The sequence below is a fragment of the Mytilus trossulus genome, chromosome 7 (assembly GCF_036588685.1).
Source record: "Mytilus trossulus isolate FHL-02 chromosome 7, PNRI_Mtr1.1.1.hap1, whole genome shotgun sequence".
NCBI classification, from domain to species: domain Eukaryota; kingdom Metazoa; phylum Mollusca; class Bivalvia; order Mytilida; family Mytilidae; genus Mytilus; species Mytilus trossulus.
The window spans coordinates 16,149,234-16,177,185 of record NC_086379.1 but is presented as its reverse complement, the minus strand read 5'-3'; the positions used below and the strand labels follow the sequence as shown (position 1 = coordinate 16,177,185).

The following is a 27,952-nucleotide window of genomic DNA, read 5'->3' as shown; positions in this document are numbered from 1 at the left end:
ACTTGCAATTTCGTTTGTATTATTGTTTTGATTGGATATTGTCAGAATTTAATAAAAAAAAAAAGGGGGGGGGGGGGGTAACAAAAAATAAGCTAAATATTTTTTGGTTTGTGTTTCATTCATTATGCTTCCTTAGCAACTTCAATCATTCTGAACTTTTCCACTCAATTAATTTACTGTTAATCTTGAAGTATATTACAAAATGCCTAGCTTTATATGTTGATCATAGGATGAAAAATTTATGAAAATGAGTATTAGAGAGAGAAAAATAATAATTAATATTTCAACAGTCTCCCCATACCTAATGCCTGTCTGAAAAATTTATTTAAAAGATTAGACAAATTTGACTCTTACATATAGATTCTTTACTTCTTGGAATAAATACCATGGGTATCTATGATTTTCATATGTAATTTTATACTGTGACTTTTAATACTTTTAAATATCATTAAGGTCGTTATTTAACTTAAGTAAAAGCTCAAATTTCAAATCATGATTATGCAGAATTTTTGTCAACATTGAAATAACTGGTTAGAATTTCACCTCACAGACAGCAAATCTTAAAATCAGGGAAAGTAGTTTTGTATAATAAAAGATTTTACTTGTCTGACAACAAATACTGGTGTGAGAACCCCAACAGAGACAAAATTGTTACATTACAACAACTAAAACAAGATCAAATAACATGTCTCTTTCATTGAACACTGAGCCCAGGACCCCCTACACATGGAAAAATACAATACATGGTAAAAGACGTGTCCATAGTACCTTTCATACACAAATATACAATGAAATGTACCTGAAGTGTCATATTGTTTTCTAGTCTTTGGGTAATTAACAATGGGTGTAAAATTATCAAAAAGAATCTTCCATAAAATGCATAAATTAAAACAATTAGAAGATAATGTATTACTGAGAGTTGCATTAAGAAATAGAAATGAAAATATATTTTGTAACAATTTATTTGTCGTGTGTAGTTGTTTTAAATCTTTGTTTTAGTTTTGGCTTATGTTACTGATCGATATATTTGCTCATTTAATGTCCAGCCGCAAATATTACACATGTGCAAGGTGAAAACAAATTAACATTACATCTCCATTTATTCCTTGCTAATAAGAAAATATTTTCTCCAAAACTTCTGCTTTTCATATGAAATATAGCTTGAGATGTTTAAGTGAAAACAAACACTGCTAATTGCATTTCATCAGGTATCATAATGTTTGTATAAGAAATATAATATTATAATGTAATTTGTTAGCTGTCTAATTGATGTGTAAATATGTAATCTATATTTCTCTGAATTTTATTGATCTATCAGAAGCTGAAAAAATAGACAATATTCTAAAACAAATAAATAAGACCCTGCCACATTCTGTATGTCTGTTCCAAGTCCTGGATTGTTGGGTTGTCGTTTGTTACTTACTGTATCATTTGTTTTTTGTTTAAGCGTTGGTACATAAATCATGCCATAAAATTTTTGTTTTGAATTTTTTAGAGTTTGTCTATTTGATGCCTTTTATAGCTTTACTGCGCTGAATTGGTTTTGCTCATTGTGGAAGGCTGTATAATGAGCTATAGTTGTTAATTTCTGCATCATATGGTCTTTAGTCTCTGGTGAAAATTTTCTCATTGTCAATCGATTCCTTGCAGGGTGAACAGTTTTGTAACTATATATTCTATTTCGCAGTATTAATTATGCCAAATAAGCAGTCAGATGCTATTTCATATATTTTAGAAGGTAAAACAATAATTCTATTAAATTTACGTTTCCCTTTCAAAAGAAAGCTTTGTACCCATGCATTTAAGAATAGACCACCTGCCAAGAGTTAACACCAAGGATATTTTGTACTTTGTTTATATTAATTATGTACTGAAGGACCTAAGATCAGCACATGTCTTTATAAGTATATTGTTTCAAGCATATCCTGCCTTTCAATAGGATCTTGTGTTGATCAAATATAGTATGACCTTTCTTGCCTTATTTTCCCCTTTTGAGCAGATTTTATTACAACAGCCAATCATTTAATTAAATTATTGCTGATCTTTGACCTTTAGATTATTTGTAGGACATTCTTTTATTCCTAATGAGATATCATATTAATATTAAATATTTCGGAAGTTTTATTTAGAATATTTTAGTCCCATGTGTTGATTGGTGTCGGTTGACTCCATTGAAGATATTTTATGATATTTTGATATAACATGTCGTTAGGTGAACCCCCACAAAGCAGTACTTGGTATCTAAAAAAAAAACGTATGGAAGAATGGGATCATTGGTTCTATTTATAAATGTTCTCTTGCAGAGGTTTTGTTTACAAATAAGACTAAATTTAAAATGCCTTGTTACGGAAGTCTGGCAGTTACTATACTTTTGCTGCCTTTGTTGAACTAATTTGTTTATATATATTTGTTTTCACTCTTCAATGAGTTGTTGCTCTTGGGAATCAATTACATTGAAAGTATCTTTTTTCCTTTTGTTGTTATGACTTTAACTTTGGTTTCTGAGAGGATAAATTACTTGGCTGATATTGAAAGTATGAGAAGGAAAAAGTTCAACAATATGTCACCCAAACATTGCAAAGTGTTCTACTTATGTCGTAAAGTACCAGCAATTATATCTATTGACAAAAACTTTATTTTTTTCTTTGCAAGAGAGCACTATAAAAATTACTTAAGCTGAAAGATTGATTGTTCTTTTATTTGGATTTAAGAACAGACTCATCATACTAAAGAGTATTAATTATTAAGAAGCACTCAGCCTGATTGTTCATTTTAGATCTTTTAGTATTCCACAAAGATGTATCACCTATAATAATTACTGAAAAAACAGAATAATTGTTCTGGGTAAAGCATGAAATTAATGTTCAGTAGCACAAAAACCACAAAGACTGTAATGGTATAAACATCGATTAGTAATGATTTCAACAGAAGTAAACATTACTAACAGGTAGCCATGCTGGAAAGTGTTTTTTTTATCGTTCTGCAATATTCAACCTTCTATTAACTTGAATTCAAAAGTTCAATGACCTTGGATATAAAACTGTATTATATTCGTATTTTAATTTTGTGTTTTTTAGACAGAAGTTATATGTACTATAGTTCCATATCTACAGAAGGAGTATTCTTAGAGAACCTTGGAATAGTAGCTTGCATAAAATATGAAAGTTAAGAAAATATTCTCCCAACCCTGGTAAACACACATTATGAAAGTTATGAAAATATTTCATCATTATACTCTAAACCTTGGTACATACATTTGAACCTAGGAAAAGTGCAGTTGTTCTTGTAACACCATTGCAAATGTATGATGAAATGGTGTTAAACACCAATCATTCAATCAATTAATCAAATAAGTTATCTTTGAACTTTATGCTTAATTGTTTGTAGATAGATTGTCAGGTCAAAGGTCATATTTATAAATGTTTTGCTGTTGTTTATGGAATTCTTTTTGCTAATGAATGAAAATAAAAGTAAGAAGACCTGAGATATGATATTATTGCCAACTATTATACAAGAGTCCAAATGAAGGGGATTTAAACAACTAAGGTCATTTGGGGGTATAACCATCATAACAAAGCAACTAAAAAAACACAAAGGTTAAACCACAAATCTTTAGTGAATGACAATCGTTGTTAATATCCCCTGTTAGACCTTGTGGTTAGATTTTTGTTGGTAGTTTTTTTACTGGAATCATTTTGTATACATTCAGATCAACAATCGTACTAATCCTTTACACCTGTGGAAGTAGGTTTTCATGTAGATATCGATATTTATATATTGGTCATTACGGTGAACGTGTAAGGTTGCTCGATCGGTGAATGTGTTAGGTTGCTGGGTCGGTATACTGATTAGATGTTTCCTGATAGCGCCATAATTAACGACTAAATAAAATTGAATAAGAGAGGATAATAAGACGATTTTTAAACAATTTCCTGAACTGCCATAAAAAGAACTATAATTAAATTACACTTGATCATGAAATATTGGCAGACTATCAAATGATTGGTTAATGGAAGAGCATCATGATGTCCCGTTTACGTTTATTAAGTGCCGATTGCCATCTTTTTCATGTTGATCTTCAATTTGGTAATTCAATCAAAATTGTTTGAACGTATTTAAAACTTGAAATGCATCCAAAATATCAAACTTTTTTAATTAACCACCTTGTGCAGATAAAACAGTTGAATATCTGTTAGTCTGATCCATTTGACTGATAGCCTCACAGTTTAATCTCGTCTAGAAATGAACATTTAAAAAAAATTGGTTATGTAATGTTTTAAGTTATTCTTTGATCGTAGATTAATATTCATTCATAATGTTTGATGAACAAAATTCTTTATAATCTTAGTGCAGAATTTATTTTGTTAAACTAGATCATTCACATGGTCAAGGTCAAAAGAAGATTTTTTAGTATTATGAACTAATTAAAAAGCTGAAACCAATCTAATTTTCTGTATTACCTAGTTTCAAACAGAGATTTGTTAAAATTTGGAAAACCTAATAATTTTGATTTTTTTAGACACTTAATTAAGAAGTAATTAAGTTTCACAATTATGTAGACATCAGAATCATTTTATGAGCACAAGAAATCAAATAGGAATTCTGCATATAAGCAAAATAAACATGCAACAATAGAAATGAAAAAAATGGGGAAAAAACCTGTTGATAACATGATAATATAAAGGAAAAGAGGAAGGAGTTGAGGTACATAAAAATAAATAAATGGAGGTACATTTTAGCTTAGTAATAAATTATGTTGAAAATCTATATTGCTGTGTTTAGTGTCACAAAAATTCATGTCTATTGTTGATCAAATTCTTTGTGACTTTCAAAAAAAAGGTCAAACTGTTCTAGGTCTTCTTCTAATCTGTGTCCTCTAAGTAACTTTGTTATCTTATAGGATAGTGCCAAACTTAAATCAGACCTAAATTTCTAGGTAATTTGTGATGGTTTGCTGTCTCAAAAACAATTAACAGGGCCATATTTAGATTAATTCAAATATTTAAAAGCAAAGTACCTTATACAGTTGGACATTGTGTATTTCCGATTTTTATTGATTAATAGAATTCTATTGAAGGTGTGTCCCGAATAAATAAAAACCATGTTGAAAATAAATATCTGCCCTATCATGTGGTTATAAATACGCATACCTTAAAGGCTGAATATGTTACACCAAATTTTATCAGAAATAAATCAAAAGAATTCGACAAATAAGCAAGTCATTATTAGTAAACAAATTCAAATCATGTTTTTCATGATTCAGAGTTGGGATGCAAACAAACTTTCCATTTAACCAAGTTCAACTTAATTACATTATTTCTGCTCTGACACAATCCTATTCAAATGAAATCTTAAGCTTTATTCAAATTTTTTACTTTAATAAAACAATTCCTTTTTAATAAACCCATATCATATAAAGTATTTTGTAAACCGTAAATTTCTTAAAACAAAACGTTTCAAAAATTTTAACAGTACAATATGTATAATGTATTTTGAAACCAAGGGATTAGAATTCTGGAATGATTTAAGTACATTCCTGTAATTGTTGATTTATAAGCATATTTATTTAGATTTATTAAATCAGTGATTAAGATTATAAGCCGAACAGGTGACAAGTAACTTTAACATTTGTAAAGGCCATGTTGATCGGGTATATATTTTAAAAAAATTCTCTGCGGGCCGAAGGAAAATGGGTGCAATGCAACAGATTATTACTAAATCAGTTATGAACATTACAAGAACCTTTAAATTCAATGAACAACAGAATAAGACTGACAATGGCAATAACACAAATGAAGACTTTGGAAGAAACAGAACTAAAATTGTGGAACACACTTGTTTTTTTGAAGTTCGTAAATTCATTTCAGGTATGCAATAACAATTTCATGAACATTTATTGATGTTGCAATAGTTAGGGCCCCGCCGAAAAGGCGGGTCGCCCTATAGTGATCAGTCTGTCCGTCCGTCCGTCCGTCCGTCCGTCTGTCCGTCTGTCCGTCCGTCTGTCCGTCCGTCCGTAACACTTTCGTGTCCGCTCCATATCTAGAGAACCATAATGATTTCATACTTTATACTTTACATGTATATTAACCACCACCAGAGGGTGTGTCATGATGTATGTACAACTTCCTAGGTCAAAGGTCAAGGTCAAAAACTTTGGTTTCAGTTGACAACCCTGTGTTCTTTGGTGAAGATCGTGTCCGCTCCATATCTAGATAACCGTTATGATTTTATACTTAATACTTAACATGATTATTAACCAACACCCAAGGGTGTGTCATGATGTATGTACAACTTCCTAGGTCAAAGGTCAAGGTCAAAACCTTTGGTTTCAGTTGACAACCCCGTGTCCTGTGGTGAAGATCGTGTCCGCTCCATATCTAGATAACCGTTATGATTTCAAAGTTTATACTTGTCATCCATTTTAACCACCACCAGAGGGCGTGTCATGATGTATGTACAACTTCCTAGGTCACAGGTCAACGTCAAAAAAACTTTGGTTTCAGTTGACAACCCTGTGTTCTGTTGTGAAGATTGTGTCCGCTCTATATCTTGAGAACCATTATGATTTCAAATATTATACTTGACATCCATTTTAACCAACACCAGAGGGTGTGTCATGATGTATGTACCACTTCCTAGGTCAAAGGTCTGTCTGTCTGTTGGTCTGTCCATCGCTAACAAATTTGATCCACACTATATTTTCAGAGGACAGCTGTTATTATTTCATACTTTATACCTGACAAACATTTTCAACTTAACATATATATTAAATGTGTCATAATGTATGCATCCTAGGTCAAAGGTCAGTCCGTTGGTCTGTCCATCCGTTCGTTGTTCTTAACAAATTGTGTCCGCTTTACCTCTCGAGAACCGTTAATATTTCATACTTTATACTTGGTGGGTCATAATATATTGAAGGCATAATTCTAAAAATATGTGACAAATATCAATTGGGCAGCATCTTTAAACATTGTTCAAACATCAATCCATATATCCAGAAGTCACCTTAGAGTAGTCAACAATGAGTTCACATCATGCAGTCATATCACTATTATACTATGAAAGTAAGTTGAGAATATTTATCAGTTTTAACTTAAAATCTTAGATTAAAATCACATGTGAGACTATGTAATAACTTCCAAATAATGCTTCATATCAGATTATCCATACAACTTATTTACCCCACATTATTGACAGCGGGGCCCAAAGAGATGGCTCCCATCTCAATGAAATCTAGTTCATCTTTGTTTGCTAGCATACACAGATTAACATGACAAGTTCACAATATATGATGTCTAAATAGCTACAAAGACATTTTTAATACAATGGGGGAGGCACACACACTAAGAAGGTCAATTTTAAGACAATTACTTTTTAACAATGGCGGTTATCTCCCTTGAATATTTTGACTGCTCTGAATTTCTATCCCTCCACTTTCTCTTTTAATGATTACCAACTTTGATTCCTAATTCAACAAAGGATTATGAAAATTGAGTTTATTTTACAGGCTAACATATTGGAGGTCCATTACTGCATTAATTTGCATTTTAACTACAAATTTCCTGCAGACTCTGCAGTGCAATTATCTTGCATTATTGAACAATGTGCATTTAATTTGTTGCACTTCAATCCAAAATTATTGTGTGGCGATCCCTTTATATATGCATCCACTAAATTTTGTTGACTTTTTTGTATTGTAAAAGATACTTCTCTTATTGTTATTTTAGTCAGTAGAAGTTATTTCATCTGTTATTGTTATGTAAGTCTGGGTTTCTAGTACTTAGACGTAAACACTAAGTTTCAGAATAGCGGAACAATAGGGAGGAAATAAATGTCCAGTAATCCATTGTGTTCCCGATATATAAATGAAGATAAGCACTGATTGACCGTTTATCCATTAAAACAGACTCTGAAAAGATTAAGTTCGCTATTACTCAGATCGTTAATTAGTTTTTACGGAAGGAAAGTACATCAGTGCATTACATTACAAGAAGGTAATCAGACTATGTAATGTCTGGTGGTGTATTGTTAGTAAATGAAGCACGGAGAAGACAACACCGTACACGTGCCCAGCAGATATTGGGTGTTAACCTGCTACGGCTTTGTGGTTTCAGGTTCTTGGGTGGCATATTATTTGTTTCATTATTGTCTGGTTCAGTATAAAGTGAACTTTGCTGCACAATTCCTTGTTATCAGTTATAAAATTTGTTTATTTTATTATTTTTTTGGCTTTAATTAGTGGTTTATTTTATGCTTTATATTCTTTTCTTGGGTAAAGTTTTTCTTTAATAACAGTAGCATTTGAATTCAAATACAAAGACAATGTCATTTTGCATTTATAGATCCAGGATTTTCAAAGGGAGGTGGGGTGGAGGGGAGGGGATCAGCTTTAAAAATTTTAGGGGCTGAAAAAAACCCAACAGATTTGACCTCGAATTGGAAATCACTTTGATGGAGTTACTTTAATTTACTTTTATTTCTTCTTTATGTTTTAGTGGAAGAGCTATGATGAATATTTGATGACAGTTAAACAAAAATTGTGACATGAATACATTAATTTTATCATCAAATATTCTTTTGGCACTGCATGAAAATTTATTATTTTTTTATGTTGTCTGCACTATGCTTATTTCTTTTATTTCATAACTGTACAGTCAAGAAAAAACCTACAAAGCCTCCTAAGAATAAAAACCCTAAGAAAACTACAACACAAAAACCAGCCATTGAAATAAATGAGGGTAAGTATTCTTGTCATTAGAGTATTTTCTTTCATGTTTTGTTTTATTTTGTGCACTTATACTGTTTTTTTTCCTAATTTGTATTTGCAGGTGCATCAATCATTGTCAATATTACATTAAGATCTATATATCTTAAGATTCCATAATAAAATGCTGCAATATATGATATTTCATTGTAAAAAACAGCAGAGTTAGCTGTCAATAGTCCATTTGCCAATTACTGATTTGAATCCGTTATTTCACAGTTTTTCAACAAATTACTTCCCTTTGTCAATTGTAGAGTCTGGTTCTAAGGACCGAACAAAATCGTCTTTTGTCCGCACAGAGAATGTTTACAGTGAAAAATCGGCATTTTAATCAATTTTTAGTGAAGAATAACTGATGGTATCAAAAGAAATATGCTTAACACAATTATCCTAAGAAAGCCTACTTAAAAGGGGATCTCTAATTACAGAATCAATAACATATTATTATTTAGAATTGGCAAACATACTATTGTTTATAAACATTGGTAGTTGGCATTATTCATTCACAGGTTTGGACCACTGACCAAAATGGTAATACCTGAAATTGGATTTATGTAATGTTACGGTGGGCATGAATGAGTTTTAGAGGGAATTTTATTTTTAATGTTCCTAAAGTGATCACATATCTACTACTGCAGATTTTTGTAGATTTTTATAGATTATATATAATTCAGTCAACTTTAAGCAGCATTGTTGCATGTTAACATGCAAATAAATTCTCTTAAACGCATAAAATACTAAGATCATTTTCATTTTAATTGTTTTTCAAATTATTAGTCAAAAGTAATTTGAGGCTTTTTCCCATTTAAATTGTTTATTGTTATGAAATTGCTAGGAAAATGAATTAAAAGGTGGAAAAAGATAAAAAAAAAAATAAAAAAAAATAAAAAAAATAGGTAAAAATAGAAATAACAGACCTAAAATTTAAATAATGAAATTTAAAAAAAAAATAGATACGTAAATTTAAGATGAAAAATATTAAAAATATCTTAACCTGTTTATATTGGACTTAAAAGAGTGATACATTAAACCTTTAAAACAGAAATTGTTTATCTTGGACTAAAAATTGATACATAAAATGTTAAACCTGGAAATTATTGAACCAGCGTTTGAATACCTGTGCTGTGAATCAGTTTATGGTAACATGAGCAAGTTACGACTTTTATATGAACTTATTTTTAGTTTTTAATGTTATAAAAATAAAAGTCTGTTGAATATTTTGCGGGCGGGGGTGTCATTTAGAATGCAGAGTACTATATGCTTCCGCCTACCCGAGTGTTACTTTACATATTTAAACTATTCATTCAGTTTTATTGAATGTTGACTCAAGGTGAATTAAAATGTCAAATTTACCTTCTTTATTAAATATATAGATAAGCAGACACAAATCTGATGGCTAGAAAAATTGAAATAAAGCATCTTTGTTTTGACTCTTTTATTTTCCTATTGGGTGGGGATTGACTTAAGGGCTAATTTATCATTATTTTTAAGTAATGACTAAAGTATGTTTCTTAATCATGTTTAAAAGGAAGACCGTGTATCTCAATTTAGGAACATTGTTGGAATTTTAAATGTGCTTATATTAATTTATTCATTGACAGGGCAGTGTGAAATTACCGGTATGAGTCTTTAAATAACCAAAAACTTGAAATTGTCAGACTTTCATAACATTTATATACTGATAGCCATTTCTTTTTGATTAATTTGCACAGAATAAGAACAAATGTCTGATGCACAAGTCTGATGCTAGGTGTAAAATGCAAACATGTCTTATGGCCTTAAACAAAGAACAAGTCTCTAAAATGTTTGACAAATGCTGGTTCACCATGAGTCAAGAAAAATTGTGAATAACTCAGACTACCATTGATCAGTCATCAATACAAAACTCTACATGCAAAAAGCTAAGATTTATCTGAAGAAAATTACTGATAAGGTTCCAACTAGGCACAGCCTCATGAACATGAGCTTAACTATAGTCGTTAGAGCGGTCAACCAAAGTTTTTCCTTTTCCTCCAGAGTCAAGATAAGGGTGGTCTATTGTTGCCCAGTCAAGCAAAGCTTCAATACTTAATTAAGTGGAGTGCTTTACGGCTGTAGAGTTGTAGCATACTCGGTATATGCTGCTCAAAGTTAAATATAATAATAACATATAATATGTTACAATTAAAACTGGCTACTCTCGAGTTGACCAAACTCGAATATATATATGCTTATTCAACAACAATAAAAAGAACTGTGTTGTTATGTACTTTCAGTGACACCAACATTATTTTATAAATGTCCACCAAAACATGATGGCAGATGTTTTAATGGAGGTACATGCGAAATCATTGCAGATTTAGGGATACCAAGATGCCGGTAAGTGTATTTGCACCAATATCTTAATTAAAGAGTTTAATGATAAAAACTTTTTATAAGCTGTAAAATTGATGATTTCTGTTGAAATTAAAACATTCTGGATTAGAACTGATAAAATTATGTTAACAGATTCCTATTTTTTTTGGATTATCTTTTAATATAATCTTAAAAATTTTTTTTGAAAAAAAATTTGAAAAAGTTATGTTAAGATAAAACTTTGGCTTTCATGAGAGCTCAGTTGTGATTCATGCAGGTTTTTTCTCTCATTTTTTGTGGGTTTTGATTCAATTTTTGATTCGTAACTCTTGAAATTCTAATATTCTGATGTGGCATCCATGACTTTCTGATAGTTAGTATAATCATGATCACCTAATTACCATTGCTCCTCGTCTATTGATCATATTGTTGTGTCTGTGTTAAGTGACAAAGCTAGCCAATAAACAAAACCTAGACATATGCAGCTTTTATACCTTTATCAATAAAACTTTCATGCTTTCCTATCCATTACAATTTATCTACCCTAAAACCATTGCTATGTACAGCCAATTATTGCTTATCAGTGCAAACTAATCCTGCTTTTGAGCATAAATGATTACATTTGGATGATATTTTTCTGTCAGATGGTATATTATTTATTGACTGTATTTTGTACTAGTTTTGTAGTCTGGGTCTGTTTATAAGGTAGTCTTTAAATTCTTGAGACACAATAGGTAGATTAACTTGTAAATGGTGTTTTGAAGTCATAGCATTAAACATGGGTATTTTTTATTTTTAAGTTTTTAGGAATTTTCCTAGCTTTGGATGACAATTTTCATCGCTACATAGCACACAATGTGGTTTTGTGGTTTGAAATTAGACATTTAAAAAAACAGTAGAAGTTTTCTGTTTTATAGGATTTTTCATTACATTGTGTACAATTAAAACCATAAAACAGTTGGTTAATTGGTCAATTCATTCACAGTTTTGTGGTATCGAAATCAATATTACTATTGGTTACTTCATCTTAGATAAAATTCAATTCTGCCTAATCAAATTTATTAGTGAATTTTTATACATCCGTGTTTTGAACATACAATCGTTATAGTCTTTCATACTTTCATGCACTTTTTATTCTGATCTTTTCCTAAATTCTGACTTGAATTGAGTGAAACCTTGAACCTTTTTTTTGTCTTATTAAAGCCATTGTGCAATATTTTAATTCTTATTTTTGAATACAAACTATTTTTTTAGTGTCCTTAGTAAATTGATTGTCCTTGACACCATTTTCAACATGGGACATAACTCCTCCTAGAACATCTTCAACATGGGACATAACTCCTCCTAAAATACTGACTGTATTTCAATGATTTCTTTTATATCATGGGCGGATTCAGGGAGGGGGAGAAAACAGGGGTTGGAACCCCCTTTTTTTGGACGATCTATGCATTTGAATAGGAGCATATAGTTGGAACCCCCCCCTTTTACTCTGGATTGGGAAACCCCTCTTTTTAAAATGGCTGGATCTGCCCCTGCATATTAGTATCCCCTATTTTTTTAAGACTGTACATTGAACTATAATTGCTTATATCCACCTGATTTGAACTATGGTGGATAGTTGTGCCATTAGTTAATCATACCATTATCCTTATGTTTATATTGTTTCACTTGTAAATGAATCTTTTAAACTGTATGAACATAATAGATCTCATCTGAGACAAAAGTACTTCTATAGTTCATTCTTTGATTGCTAATGTACGGTTTACAGATCATCATCTTGTGGTAAGAGTGGGTTTTTGAAAAAAATGTTTAAATTGGTAATAACTGTCTTTTTAACAATTCGCACTTTGAAACTTACGTATTTAAGTTTGTTGTTTGTCATGAAAGGGAGTGAAAATAAAAATTGAACAGAGGACTTTGATTAAAACTTGTATTAGCTACAGCTGATCTAAATTAATTATCCTTAAAGTCAGTGCATCTACCCACAGAAAGCTTCAATGTTTCAGAAGAGAAAATCCCCCAAAGATGTTTTTGACAGGAAACTGTAGATTTCTTTACAATTTTAATTAAATCAAAAGCATTATTAGTAAAAAGGCCTTACAGATAGTTATACGAGATATTGATCACAATCTTATTCTTATCAAACCCCTATTATCATCATACTGTTAATCATTTCTGTAACACTCTGTTTACTATTCAACGTTTTCAACAAATTGGCCAATTTTCTTGGCTCTGATAGAGTTTATATATCAATACAACTAAGTTATTGGGTAGAGTTTTATTGATGTTTGAAATCGTATAAAACAGATGCTGTCTACAACCTCTTTATTATTGGAATCAGTCCAGGATATTCGGTTTACGTAAAATCCTCTCTGGCGGGGGATTTTGTAAATGTCTTATAGTTAGTCAATAATATTTTGTATTTGAAGAAGTTATAGAATGTTTCCGTCACCTGTCAGACTCACTATAGCAATTCTGAAGCGCTAATCCAATAATGGGAGAGGTCAGGATCTGTAATATGAATACCAGTTTTCTTATTTGTCCATCAGAGGGATATTATTTTGTTAGGCAGACGCATTAAGAAGGTTTCTATGATGTAACTACTTTTAAGATCAGACAAATTTTCTTGGAAAGTGAAAATTCTGTCTTTCTGTTCTGTTACTGACTTGTCACATGTCAGCAGTATTAAAGGTTGAAAGTAATAAAAGGTAGACTTGAAATTTTACACAATTAGATTGACTCACTGTTACAGATTCATCAAGTATGAAAGAGTAAGGACAATTGTTCTACCCCCAAAAAGCCAGCAATTTCACCCCCCCCCCCTCTAAAAAAAAACCCAACAAAAATGAAAAAAAGTGATTTTTTTTGGCAATTCCGAGCCAAAATGATACAGATATTTTATTAAAGAAGTTGTTCATTTTTTTCAATGCTTACTATCAGGAATTCTATTGAGAGAGGAGATTCGTTAGAAAATATAACCAAAAACTGTTGTGTGTAAGATAATTCATTGTATTGCATGATCATTGTCTATTTGTATAAACAGGATATTTTATTTATGTTTCCCTACACATCCAAGTCTGTCATAACTGACAAAATGGTCTTTTCTTTCTACTTATATCTTATAAGAAATCCAATTTTTATAGAAAAAAAAATTCAGATGAAAATCATATCCTGGTTTTAAACCTTTTTGAATAATTCATAAAATGCCAGAATATTTCATATATTGGCAGTCTTGTAGCCCAGAGGCGAAAGGAATAAGGATTAGTGCAAAACTTGTCGGTTTAAAACCTTTTTGAATAACTCATAATACGGCAGAATATCTCATACTTTGGTAGGGGAGGTTATAGTTGTTGTAAAACTCCTCAGTTTACACATATATGTAATCATACATCAAAACAATCATATATGGTAAGCCTAGGGTAAATGTAACAAAACAAAGTTATGAACAAGACTGTGAATTTATTTTAATTCATGATGGTGGGAGTGATCGTATCATGTATGCTAATTTTAAAGTGTTGAATTTTGATAAAAACATAAGGGACATTAAAAAAATTCAATAGGTACCAACGATAAACATAAAAAAATTGACACAACATGCTAAATAAGATTATCTGCTACCCAATGTAACCAGTTGACGATATGAGTTCCCAATTTTTATGTTTTAAAAAGTTGCTTTAAGAAAAGAAGATGAGGTATGATTGCAAATGAGACAACTGTCCACAAGAGACCAAAATGACACAGACATTAAAAACTATAGGTCACTCTAAGGCCTTCAACAATGAGCAAAGCCCATATCGCATAGTCAGCTATAAAAGGCCCTGATAAGACAATGTAAAACAATTCAAACGAGAAAACTAACAGCCTTATTTATATAAAAAAAATGCCTTGATAATTAACGTTTTATCTATTTCATTTGTTTAGAAATAAAGTCACATTTTGCCTATAAAGCCGTAAATCGGTTAATACTCACTAACCCAGGAATAAATTGATTAATCCTAATAAGGAAGTTATAAAATGAAAAGCAGTATAATTTTATTGCAAAGAAACATACTAATCTGAAGAATCAGATATTTTAAAATAAATTCCAAAGCATGCATTTGTATATACATGTAGGTATAAACGGTTTCAGTTTATATTTCAAAAATAAGTTTTGTTGTAAATTCAGACCCAGTTTTGTAAAAATTTTATATTTGCATGTGATATTTTTGAAGATATTTATATCTTATTTGAAAAAAAAATAATACCATCATTACTGTTGTGATTTACTGTATTATCATTTTTTTTTTTAATTTACTGTGAAATTACTATAATTAAGATAAGAAACAGGTGATGAGACAGCAAGCCATAAATAAAGGCATAACAAGGTACCCTGAGAGGTTAACAAATTTATAAGGTCTCTTTTGTCAATCTCTATGTGCAGTTCTTTACATGATTCTTATAGTTGGAATAATATCAGATAGAATCTGTTTATATGTCTGCAAATTTACCATCAATGTTAGAACCCCCTCTCCTTTTTATGACGATCAATGCATTTGAATCCTTTATCCTGGGTTGGGAATCCCCCTTTTATGGCTGGCTCCCTCTCTGAAAATAAATCAGATTGTCTTAATGGATTGACCTCTAAAGATGTGAATTGTGGTGTTTAGGTTGCTGTCTATTTTATATAATGCTAACTAATTTTATTCTTAACAGAAGGGAAAGCTATTTATCATATTCTAACAAGTGCTAAGAAGTCATATCTTATCATGCTGTTGGGAGGCAAACATCATATCATTTTAGATAATATAAGATATATAGGTTTACTATGTCTTCTAAATAGTTCAAAGATAGGAATTTTTGATTTAGTGGTTATTTTTTCATTATTTTCTTTTTATTTAAATTTTAATAAGAACTTTATCTAAAAACATTTTATAGAAGTCAATAAATTAGATAAACATTCTAATCATAATGAAAATCAAATTGTAGTACTCAATCAGAAAGTTGCACATAAGTTTTATGAAAATGTAAAATCAGTACTTGAAATGATATATATACATTGTATAAAAATGTACAGTCTGCGATAATGTAAATTTGTGATTAACAAACCGGTATATGGAATCCACAAAAATTGTTATCCCACAAATAACAATGAATCCACAGCAATAAAAAACATGCATTCATCATCCTTATGTAGTAAAAAATAAAAACCATTTAGTACCAGATTTGTTTGTGACTTTACAAGTTGAAGAATGTTATTTCTATGATTTGTCCACTGGTTTTTAGCTGCCCGGATACGCACACAGGTGAGAGATGTGAGCAGAGGAGGCTACCAAAGAACATTCCAGCAATAGAGGACTGGGGTAGGATACCCTACAGTTTTAGCATTCAAGTTCACCCTGTTGCTATGGTTTTCTTTAGCATGGCATGCATTATTTTCAAAATTGTTCATATTTTTTTTTATTTTATATATTTTGTGATAGGATGATGTTTATATTATTTTAGTGGTTTAAAGTGGTATAATAAGGAATTAATTCTCTCAATTAATCATTTTTTTACAAATTTTAATACATCTGATGAAAATTCTAGTTCAGTTTTAAATGTATAAAAGGAATAATCAAGAACCAATTTATTTAATTTTGAAATGCCGTCATATAACCAAAATTAACCCTTGCCTGTTAAATCAGATTTTCATATGCAGTTTGCATGAAAATACAAATTAAAAGCATGAAAAAGTATAAAATTTCCCAATACTAATAATTCAAGCTTGATTGACAGAGTTGAAATTTGAAATTTTGTATGCATTTTACCTCCTAAAATTGTTTGAATGACTGCATTAGCATGAAATTTTATGAAAATTTAATGGACAAATTAAAATGTATGAATGTGAAAGTGAAGTAGATCATAAAATTGTTTTATTTTACGGAAAATACATTTAGACATATTGAATTAAACTGTAATGTCATAAAACCAGCAAAGATAGTTTGTTGAAAAAAATGCATAATGAATATACTGTTGAAATTTAAAAAAAAAACTAGTGTGAAATATCAATGTTATTTCAATAGTTAAAACTACTGTACCCTTATTTCTCTGAGTCAGTCTTGATTTGAAAGACCAGTTTATATTGGTGATTTAAGAGACCAGTTTATTTCTCGATTTAAGAAACCAGTTATTTTTAGATAATTAGTCCCAGGAAGATAGCTTCTAAAATATAAGCTGTGGCAATTAAGTTCTTTAATGGAAATTCAACATGCATGTTTTGTTAAGTTGAACTAAAACAATAGCTAATGAACTTGAATGCAGATAAGCGCCGACTGGAAAGCTTACAGACAGAGGACCACTATAATATCCCAGCACCTATCACATAATACCAATTCTAAAATATTTAGATGGAGTTCAAGATTTCAAAAAGATTTTTTGGATGAAGTTCAAGATTTCTAAAAAGGAAAAGATTTTTAAGAAATATTTTTTAAAAACAAAACTGTTTAATAACAGAAAGAAAAATTAGAACAAAGCCAAATGCAAGTTTTCTTGAGTGGACAGGTATTTTACATCTAAATTTGTAGAATTGGTATTAATAATTATATTGCTTATGTTTGCATATTACTCTTGCCAGATGTCTGCACTGTATTAATGCACTTTTGTTATGAAGTTCAGGAATATGAATGGTGTTTGTTGCACTTTGGGTTGAAAAGTTTCAGACCATATTGTTTAAAAAAAATGTGGGAGAAAGAAAAATGAACAACAGCCATAATTTCTGGACTTAATAATAAAACCTTTTCTCATTCTTCTTGATTTTGATTGGTTTTTATTTAATATCTGAACTTTTTATCTCCCACCTGATAGGTGTCCCGCCACGCACCAAGGGGACCGATGCGAGTACAGGAAATTGATTTTTGGCAAAGTAGCATCCAGTAGGTATATTATACATATGGCAAGGAATTAAACATAGATTTGAATTAAACAGGGATCATAAACAAATCTTATAATTTTAAATTAAAATAAACTTTGAAATTACAGAGATGGAATATCACATTTCAATTTTTATGTCTTCCTGACATAGATGTGTGTGGAGATGCATTGAATTCTCCTGTCTGTCTGTCAGTGCAGAATCTACAGACCTCATTGTAAATGTAGTTGTGCACCATCTGGTTTTTTTATTACTAGAACATGTTTGGGGTATCCTATGGCAAACCATGAACTCTGACTATTTTATATTTGGGGAAGGTTGTCAATAAAAATCTTTTCATTTTGTTAGGATTAGTAGAATAGACTAAATTACTTCAAATAGTAGTAGAACTCCAATTTTAAATTCAGACAAGATTTAATTTGGCGATTTTTTTCTTTTCTAAGTTTGTCAATGACTAATCTATTCTAGAGTATATTGGGATGGACTAAAATAAACTAAGATTTAATTCAAAACATGTGCAGTTGTGCATTTTTAGAAGGTCAGTTAATTTCAAGAGCAAGAGGAAACAGACAAATTATGTTCTTGTGTCAAAAGAGAAGTTTTAATTAAAAAAGCGTGCAACCTATGCAGGATTATAATTGATTAATTTAATTTAACTCCTAAATTAGAAAATAAGTTTGAGGTTGGAAAAAATTCCATGAACATCAATTTAACTTGGGTGGGCATCAGCACAGGACAATCTTTATCAAATACAACTTTCATCAACACATATATATAAAGGTAAATTAAAAATAAAAACATATTCAAGAGATAAGAAAAGAGAATTTACACCACAATCTTAAATTTGGTACATGTTGGAGTCCAGTATAAGTAAGGCAAGTGAAAACTGTTGTAGGCAAGCTTTAGCAATCCAATTATCAAAGAGGGGTTCTGATTTTCAAATGTTGATTTCAGGGTTATTTTACTCCAAAAACTTTCCCTAATAATTGAGATTTAGTAGGATTTAATAATTTAAAAATTTGGTTGAGTAGATGTTAAAATGAAATGAATTAAGTTGAAATAAAACTCATTCATCCTGTTAAAGTCGATGTGATATGACTTCAGTGTTCATTGTCAAAGTATTTAAGGTTTAATTTAATAATTTAATAGTTTGTAGTTACCAATACCAAAGATCATTGTCGTCAACACTTTACCACAGAAGGTGAAATCATTGATATTAAATTAATATCTTATTATATCTGTATATATAATCAGAAAACCTCTCTCATATATATATAACTTTTGTTTCCATAGAAACTTTTCAACTTTTACCAATATCTTGTGTTAACGTGGTACACTGGAGATTCGAAGGGACACTTATGGTTCAAATATTTTCCCATTTCTATCCATCTTTTTGTAATCTGTGTGAGCTATTATACAGTATCATCTTTATGTTGTTGGTGTATACATATTGTGTTCCTTGTATCACTTTATAACTGCACAAAAAACAGGTGAACAGAAAACCAGGTGAAGGAAAAGTTGAAATGTTAAACATTGCTTTGATTTAGTAGCGCTTGTGTGCAAAAATTAGATTGAATGAAATTTATCAAGCACATTAAAAAGATTAGTATGTAAAAATATGTGTAAATGAAGATCAAACCTGTCAGCAAATTGTACATAAAGAAAACGATAAAATCTTTGAATGATAAGTTCTGTTAATTCTCAAAATTTTGAATTTTTTATGATAAAATATAATAAAATAAAATAATGAAAAGAGAATAAATTAAGTTTTTTTTTTTTTTTTTAAATAATTCTTGTTTATTTGAATTTCTATAAATCTTGTACATATTATAGAAGCAAAATTTGGAAAAACTCTTGAAGTCTTCTAATTCTGACATAATAAAATGTATTCAATTTTTCAAATAATGAATTAGACAGTATATTTATAATCATATAAATGGAAAAGCATTAGAGATCATAGATAGAGGACCTGTTTAAAAACAAGCATTGAACATTATCTAAAACAAAAAACCCAATTATTACAGTAATACATTGTAATAGATTATAAAATAAAACATGTAATTGTGATATTTGGATATGATAAAAAAAAAAGAAAAGGCCAAAATATTGATAGTATTTTAAAAAAAATATATATAACTTGCTTTGTATAGAATTATTTAAAAAAATACTGGAGTTGATCTTGAAAAGAGAGTACAAAGTATTCATTTCTATTTCAGACCAGAAAGCTTTGGAGAACGATCGCAGATTAACTATAATTGGTATTGTTATTGGTATCTTAGTCTTTGTTTGTATCTGCATCGCTTCATATCTACTTGCCAAGTAAGTACAACTATTATATATACACAGGAGTCAAGGCCAGGGTGGGGGTTCAAGGTCATTAGGTGTTATTGGTATCTTAGTCTTTGTTTGTATCTGCATCACTTCATATCTACTTGCCAAGTAAGTACTGGTATAATATAAACACAGGAGTCAAGAGGGTGAGAGTTCAAGGACATTAGGTGTTATTGGTATCTTAGTCTTTGTTTTTATCTGCATCCCTTCATATCTACTTTCCAAGTAAGTACTGGTATGATATATACACAGGGGTCAAGGCCAGGATGGGGGTTCAAGGTCATTAGGTGTTATTGGTATCTTAGTCTTTGTTTGTATCTGCATCGCTTCATATCTACTTGCCAAGTAAGTACAATTATTATATATACACAGGAGTAAAGGCCAGGGTGGGGGTTCAAGGTCATTAGGTGTTATTGGTATCTTAGTCTTTGTTTGTATCTGCATCACTTCATATCTACTTTCCAAGTAAGTACTGGTATAATATAAACACAGGAGTCAAGAGGGTGAGAGTTCAAGGACATTAGGTGTTATTGGTATCTTAGTCTTTGTTTGTATCTGCATCACTTCATATCTACTTGCCAAGTAAGTACTGGTATATTATATACAGAAGGGTCAAGAGGGTGGGGTTCAAGGTCATTTAAATAGGTGTAATGAGGAGAAAAATGTATTTAAGACATTTATATTTACTTATAATGTAATTGTTCTGGCTAAAATTATTCTTTTGCACCCTTAAGCAATTTAAGATGTTGAAATATGTCGTATTAAGTATAGGCAATTATTGTTTGTAGAAATTTGTATTTTGACCTCTAGATTGATTTTCCAAGAACCAGTAATGCATTAGGAAAGAAACATAATGTCTCCTGTTGTCTATGAAATTGACATATTGTAAAAACAATTATCTTTTTGTAGAAAATTTTATTTTGACTCTGAACTTCATTTTGACCTCTGGATGGATTTTTGGGTAATTGGGTTACTGTCTCCAACATATCAAGAATCTCCCCTTTGTTCATTTGTAAATACATACACATACCTGTCAATTTTTTCAAAATTTCAATTTGGGAGCCTCCATGGGGGATATCCCCCACAAATACGTGACTGTTGGCGCTGCAGGTATGCATACAATCAGACTCAATGGGTCCAAAAAATATTATAATGAAGAAAGATAAAAGGTGTTTGAGAATTTTCCCCAAGGTACCCATAATGCATCCTGAAAGAGGCATAATGACCCCTGTTGTCTAGAGGGGTATATAACGTTTCCAGATAATTAATGGCAGAGAGTGTACCAACACATTAGGAATTGTAGACATTGTAAAGGGGCTTTTTTTTTGTCAGAGATAAATGCAGTTTTTAAAAATACTAATGGACATTCATTCAAGATTGAGTTAAAATATCCATTGCCCTCATTATTTGACCTTTTTTTTATGTCACTGTAGAACATTAGAATGTTTAATGGCTTTTAATAAAGCCTCATTAAATGTAGAATCTCGCTTTTCAGAGAGAACAGTCAGGGATAATAATGTTTAAGAAAAATAATGTATGGTTAACCTTCATGATTTTACATATTGTGAAATCTTTTGCTATATAAACTTAATTTTCCAGACAGCTATGCTATAGGGCATATCTGTAAATATATAGATTCTTTTGAATCTATTGACATCTATCTGAAGTTTTAATGTCAAAATGTAGGATTTCTTTATGAATGGGTGTGTTAGCATCTGAGATCATCTTAGTTATCGTGTACTGAAAATGAGCTCTGGATTTTTCAATGGCCTTTTTTTTTTATATAGAATATTTGATTCTTTCTGGTTTTATCCAGAAATTTATGAAAAGGGATGTCCTCCCTAGAAAAGTGGGGTTTCAGTCAAATTTTAATTGATATTAAAACCTGGGCCTGTACGTATGCATAAAACAACTTAAGTTAAGGTATCCAATCATAGTACTAATTTATTGTAGGAAATGTTGAAAATCTGTCCATTCGGAAAAATTCTTAATTTGAGTTGAATTATGCATTTATAAGGGCCCTGCAGACTAATCAGATCACTACATCTTTCAATGGTAACCTCTTTTGGATCTATCAGCATGTGAAACATATGGAATTTTGTAGGGCACCTTTAACTCTGACTTGAATGGATTTTTACCCCATTAGGACAGTTTATATTAATGAATATCATAGAATCAAAAAGACCTGATCTGGATTAACCTTTATCAGTAACACTCAGAGCAGAATATTTGAAATCTAGGGCTGTATAAAAACATGAATATATGAGGAGCTAATCATCACCAATAGGGAATAAAAGTGACTTATGCTTGAGATATTGCTATTAAATAACAGTATTTCTTGAGAATATCCTCATATACAGCACACTGAATAGGGATTAACACATATTTTCTAAACTTTAAACTTTTGTTTAAAATATTATATCTTAATTTACTACATCCTTATGGTATATGATTTTTTTTCATAAATATAAAAGTTTTCCTAATCAGATTGAACTTTGAATAGCTACTGTTTTATGTACATTGTAGTAATAGTTTCATGTTATGTTTTTAGGAGAAGAAGAAATAGATTCTTTCGAAGGCAGGCAGAAAAGAGGCAGCAAAATAATCAAACTAAAAACATTCCACCTTCGTACAGCAAACTACCTAGTCTAGATGAAGTCTCAGAGATTTCAAAGTTCAAACTGTATGAACGTGTTACCATGAATCACAGGGTGAGATTATATACATATAAGTGTTGATTCCATGGGTTAAAACAGTTCACTGTGTTGCAATAATTTGGGGTTGAATATTAACAGGACTCACTCACAGTACATGAAATTGAGAATGGAAATGGGGAATGTGTCAAAGAGACAATAACCCAACATGAGAGTAGAAAACAGTTGAAGGCCACCAATGAGTCTTCAATACAGAAAGAAAGTCTTGCACCCAGAGGTGGGCTTCTGAGCTGGTTCCTAAACAAAAATGTGTACTAGTTCTATGAATACGGAATATAAAGGACAAAGTCAAGCACTTAATTAAGCATGTACAAAAAGCTGAGAAGGCCACAAAAGTCACAAAATAGGTGTTCTGTCTGTAAAACAATGCTACAGAGGGGTTTATTCTTGGCTGTGTTTAAACTTTATCGTATAATTATGCAGAAATATAATGATGAAATTAAGATTGTAAACCTGATACCTCAAAAGTGAGAGAAATGCTCTGTTTGCTCAATAGTATTTGCAACAACTCTTTATTAGTTCTTAGACCAATTTTGATGTCATCTTGAAATTGCAGAAATCTTTCTCACTGAATATTTAACAAACCACAACAAGCAATACATAAATGTTGGGCAAATACTGCTGATTATAGACCTGTGTATGAGTACCATATGATGAAAATCTAAGTGATGAGGTTAAATACTGCTCTCTTCTCTCTTTTATTGAAAAAATAAGGGAGTATACTGTACCTAAATAAAAATGCTGTCTGTTTTGATAAAAATAATCTCAATGAAGATTAAAATGTTTTAGTTGTTTCTGTAATACTCTGTATATAAAAACACCATGATAAAAGGATTAAAAAAAGTAATATTAAATTTAAATTTATTTTGTAGGAGACCCAGACGGATGAAACAAGTTTTGTCACTCCCAACCCACATACAAACTTGAATCTGTATCTCAATCCAATGGATAATGAGGATTTTATAAGGAATGCAGGTCCAAGACGTAATTCTCGTTCAAGGTTGTCAGGTATATCAGATGGTCGAAGAAGTCAGCCTTTAAATGGCTCTGAAAACCATGAAAATCGGAATAGTTCTAATAATAATATGACAAGCATTGAACCAGTTATAAAAAATGAGAAGGAATTAATGGCATATAAAAAACCAAAGGTCCCTAAATTTAGTGAAGGTGATTTAAGTAGTGATGAAGAACAAATTAAAAATTCATTGCCATCCCTTCACATCAGTGAAGAGGACCAATCTAGTGCACCTTTAGTGAGGAAGTCTAACCAATCAAGTGTTCCTTCTATGGAGTTATCTCCAGACTCTTCTCCCAAGAGAGACAGTCCTGTTGGAGTTCACAATCCTGTGGTTGTTTACACTCCTACAAGTAACAGTGAAGATAACTCTGAAATCTCTTCATCAAGTGAGTGTTCATCATGGAGTAAAGAGGAACTCCGACATTTGAATAAAAGTAGAAATTCAGAATCTAACATTCATAATGATAGTAATTATTCATGGAATGAGAGAGGTTCACCTGAACTGGTCAGAAAGACAAATCGCCGTAGAAGTTCAAATGATTTGAGAAAGAATTCAATTACTAATCAGAATGAAATGTATTCTCATTTAGCCACCAGTGGTGCCAATTTTCACATCTATGATCTACGCGATGACGACATACCTAATTCAATACCAGTGTGATTCTTGGACATTTTCATTTCGTAGGGCACAACAAAACAACAGTATTTAAATATTCTTAAATTCCAAGCAATGTATCAAAAATTCATAAAGACATAGTACTTAAGCATGTTTAGTATTACAAATACTATTATTATGGCCAATTTTATCAGGGTTATGATTTCATTTGTACATTTCATTTATTGTTCTTTGAATTTTAAATATCTCCAATATTCTTTGTATAACTCAATTAGTTAAATTTAAAGTTTTTTGTTTTCTTAATTTGACAAATTTATTTTGTTATAACTTTAGTTATAAAATTGTGTTTAAAAATTTGATGTAAAAAATAGTTGTACACAACTGTGTTTTGTATGAAAATCCTGTCTCACTACCAAAATCAGTTACTATTCTCAAAAATGTTGAATAAGTAAGAAACTCAAGATTCCTTTTTGATCATTCATATCTTTTTCTTCATTTTACAAAAGCTATGAATTTGAGTGATGTAAGAATGAAGAATATATGGAAGTCAACTCTTAGGGACCAAATATTAGTTTTAATATTTCATTGTTGTTATGTTTCACAATATAGAAAGAGTTTCTTTCAAGTGTGTTTATGAATGACTTTTGATTTTAATATTAGAACAAAAAATGTTTGTTCTTTTTAATAAGTTTATGTTTGCTTTTTTCCGACCTATATCTTAATCATAGAAAGTGTTCATTTAAAAATACATACAGGGTTCATTCATTACAGTAATTATATCTTGCAGTTACTAAGCCACACCAATTTGATATTAATTTCAAAAACCAATTGTTAAGTCAAAATTTATGTTTTTGATAAACTTTTCTTCTGAATCACCTGTATTAATAAAAAAAAACAAACACAAAAAGTGTGCTCTTCCAATTTTTGAAATAAAAATCCATAACTTTGGCCAGTCAGGATGCAAAATGATTTTTGGATTCAAAAAGTTACTACTCAATCAATCGTATTTATTCTGAAATAAAAAATAAAAGAACAAAAAATTGCTTTGGCTTTGTCTGATTATTTTATTCTACAACAAATCTTAGGTAGTCTACAATTTTTTTCCCTATTAGGACGGGATTATAGTGACCAATGGTCACTCATAGTTATTTTAGATTTTGTGCTTTACAATAATTTTAAGTTATTCCCCTTTGAAAGCCATATTTTATTTTATTTTTAAAACTATTTTAATGGATATCAATTGTTATCATGTTTGTTTCTTTAAGATTATTGTGTTTTAATTGTAATAAAAATAAAGCTGAACAAATACACTGTACTTGTATACTTGCAATATTTGTTTACTTGTTTGTTATCAATGTACCGGTAATGTATTTACATGCAATGTGACATTTGTATAACATTTAAATATCACATATTTTTACTTTGCGAAACACTTTAGAAATTATATTTGTCGAATGTACTACAGTGACTTTTACTAGAAAATATTGTCTATTTATTGAATGGATATTTTAAGGAACTTTTATGGTCTTAAAAAAAAGCACCATTTATGTAATCTACTTGTAATTTTAAAAGTACATTTGTTAAGGTTTTCAACAAAAGCATTTTCAGTGATCATAAAGGAGATATTATACTTATTTCTCCAGAAATCCATCAAAATCTCATTAATTTCAAAATGAAATATTATATTATTTCATTTTTTCATTAAAATTGTGTGAGCATGACTTTTTCAAAAAGCATTCATAAACATTAATAACTACATTTAGTTAATTGCAGTACTTAATTGACTTATAATATGATACTAGTGAAAGCTAAATGGATTTTTGCTACTTTTGATTTTTTTTTATACCAAATTAGAAAAACAAATGCTTTAAAAAAAGAACAAAGTGTTAGAATTCTGTCCCAATATAAAGTTCAGAAAAAAATATAATTTTGTTTGTGACTTGTAATTAAAATCTAGTGCTTTTTATATATAAAAATCCAACCATCCTCATGAGAAAATATTAAGGCTTTTTTATTATATAGAGCTACTTTTCAAACTTGAATAAAGAAAAGAAAATACCCTGCATTCGGTATTTTGTTGGCAAAAAGAAATTAAGAATAAGATTATAAATTTTGCTTGGCCTCCTTATAGTTTTTTCTGCTGGAAGTGTTCTTCATTTAGTATTTGTTTTTACTCTAGAGGATTAATGAATATTGATTTTATATAATATACATATTTACTGTCACTTTGTGGAATTATGAATTATTGAAAAGAGTATATTTGATAGCAGAGAATGTCTGCAATTGTTATTTAATAAATATTTGATATGAAATTAACATTAGATATTCTCACAAGGTCATATGAAAGGTTGTGGGGATCGCCACTTACTATGTAATGTGTGTTAGGGAAGAGTCGCTGAAATAGGTCACTATTCTAAGCTTCATGAATATATGATGAGGTCAAGAAATTAAGATGAAATATACGACAAGGTTACTGATTGAGTGATAATTAACTATCTGAAACTGTAGTTCAAATGCAATCAGCAGAGAAAAAAACCCTCAGTCTTTAATGCATCAGAAAGTTGTCAAATCTTAATTAACTCTTGAAATAGTATGATCTTCATAGCTGAAGGTATATTGCTTGTCAACACTACAACATTTATGTTAGAGTGTATCTTTTTGTTATTAAAAAGCATGGAAGGGTTGGGTACTGGATTTATCTATAATTTGTACATTTTCACTTTGATCTTACTGCCATATATGTAAAAGATCATTGACTAGATACTTGAAAATATTGGGGCAATGATGTTAGTATCAATACAGCAACATCACACTCAAGTTTATCCCCTAAGGCTTGCTTGATGTTAAAAACGAAATTACCTTTATTCTATATGTCTCAGCACCCTATCACAGTCTGCTCTCCCTTTTTGAATATACAAGTGTTTAAAAGATTTAGTTTGTTTGTTTGTTTTTGTCTGATGATGCTTGCATTTTAACAATATGATAGTGATCAGTTTTATTGGTCATGGTAACAGTAAAAAAAAATCACACTGGATCTAATCTGATTGGATACACCAAGATCTGGGTCCATCAAGTATATAACTCCATTTCCATGTGACTTGAAAATATCTAAAAAAAAAAAAAAATACCAGTTGACGAAAATGGCCAAATATAGCTCTGGCTAGCTTTATTAAAAAGGATATGTTTTTAATTGACTTTTAAAACATCTTTTTATTTCTAATTGTTTTAAGCCATTGTAGCATATTATATATCAACAAAATTTCTAGTCAGACTCAAGATTGAAACC

The 27,952-nt window shown here is 30.3% G+C and overlaps 1 protein-coding gene across 4 annotated transcripts in view; it reads left to right on the top strand.

Moving 5' to 3' along the window:
* LOC134724703 (pro-neuregulin-1, membrane-bound isoform-like) overlaps positions 1 to 25,573 on the top strand; it is a 52,029-nt gene extending 26,456 nt beyond the window's left edge. For 2 of the 4 annotated variants that reach the window (XM_063587879.1, XM_063587881.1), the window contains exons 4-9: positions 8,658 to 8,741; positions 11,023 to 11,125; positions 16,364 to 16,440; positions 20,204 to 20,306; positions 22,870 to 23,029; positions 23,905 to 25,573. In XM_063587879.1, the coding sequence (XP_063443949.1) occupies positions 8,658 to 8,741; positions 11,023 to 11,125; positions 16,364 to 16,440; positions 20,204 to 20,306; positions 22,870 to 23,029; positions 23,905 to 24,711 (1,334 nt within the window). In that variant the 3' untranslated portion in view covers positions 24,712 to 25,573. Of the gene's footprint in view, positions 1 to 5,654; positions 5,868 to 8,657; positions 8,742 to 11,022; positions 11,126 to 16,363; positions 16,441 to 17,923; positions 17,992 to 20,203; positions 20,307 to 22,869; positions 23,030 to 23,904 lie in introns of those variants that run through there. The other 2 variants (XM_063587882.1, XM_063587880.1) reach the window with 2 other exon arrangements.
* The last annotated feature ends 2,379 nt before the right edge of the window (positions 25,574 to 27,952 follow it).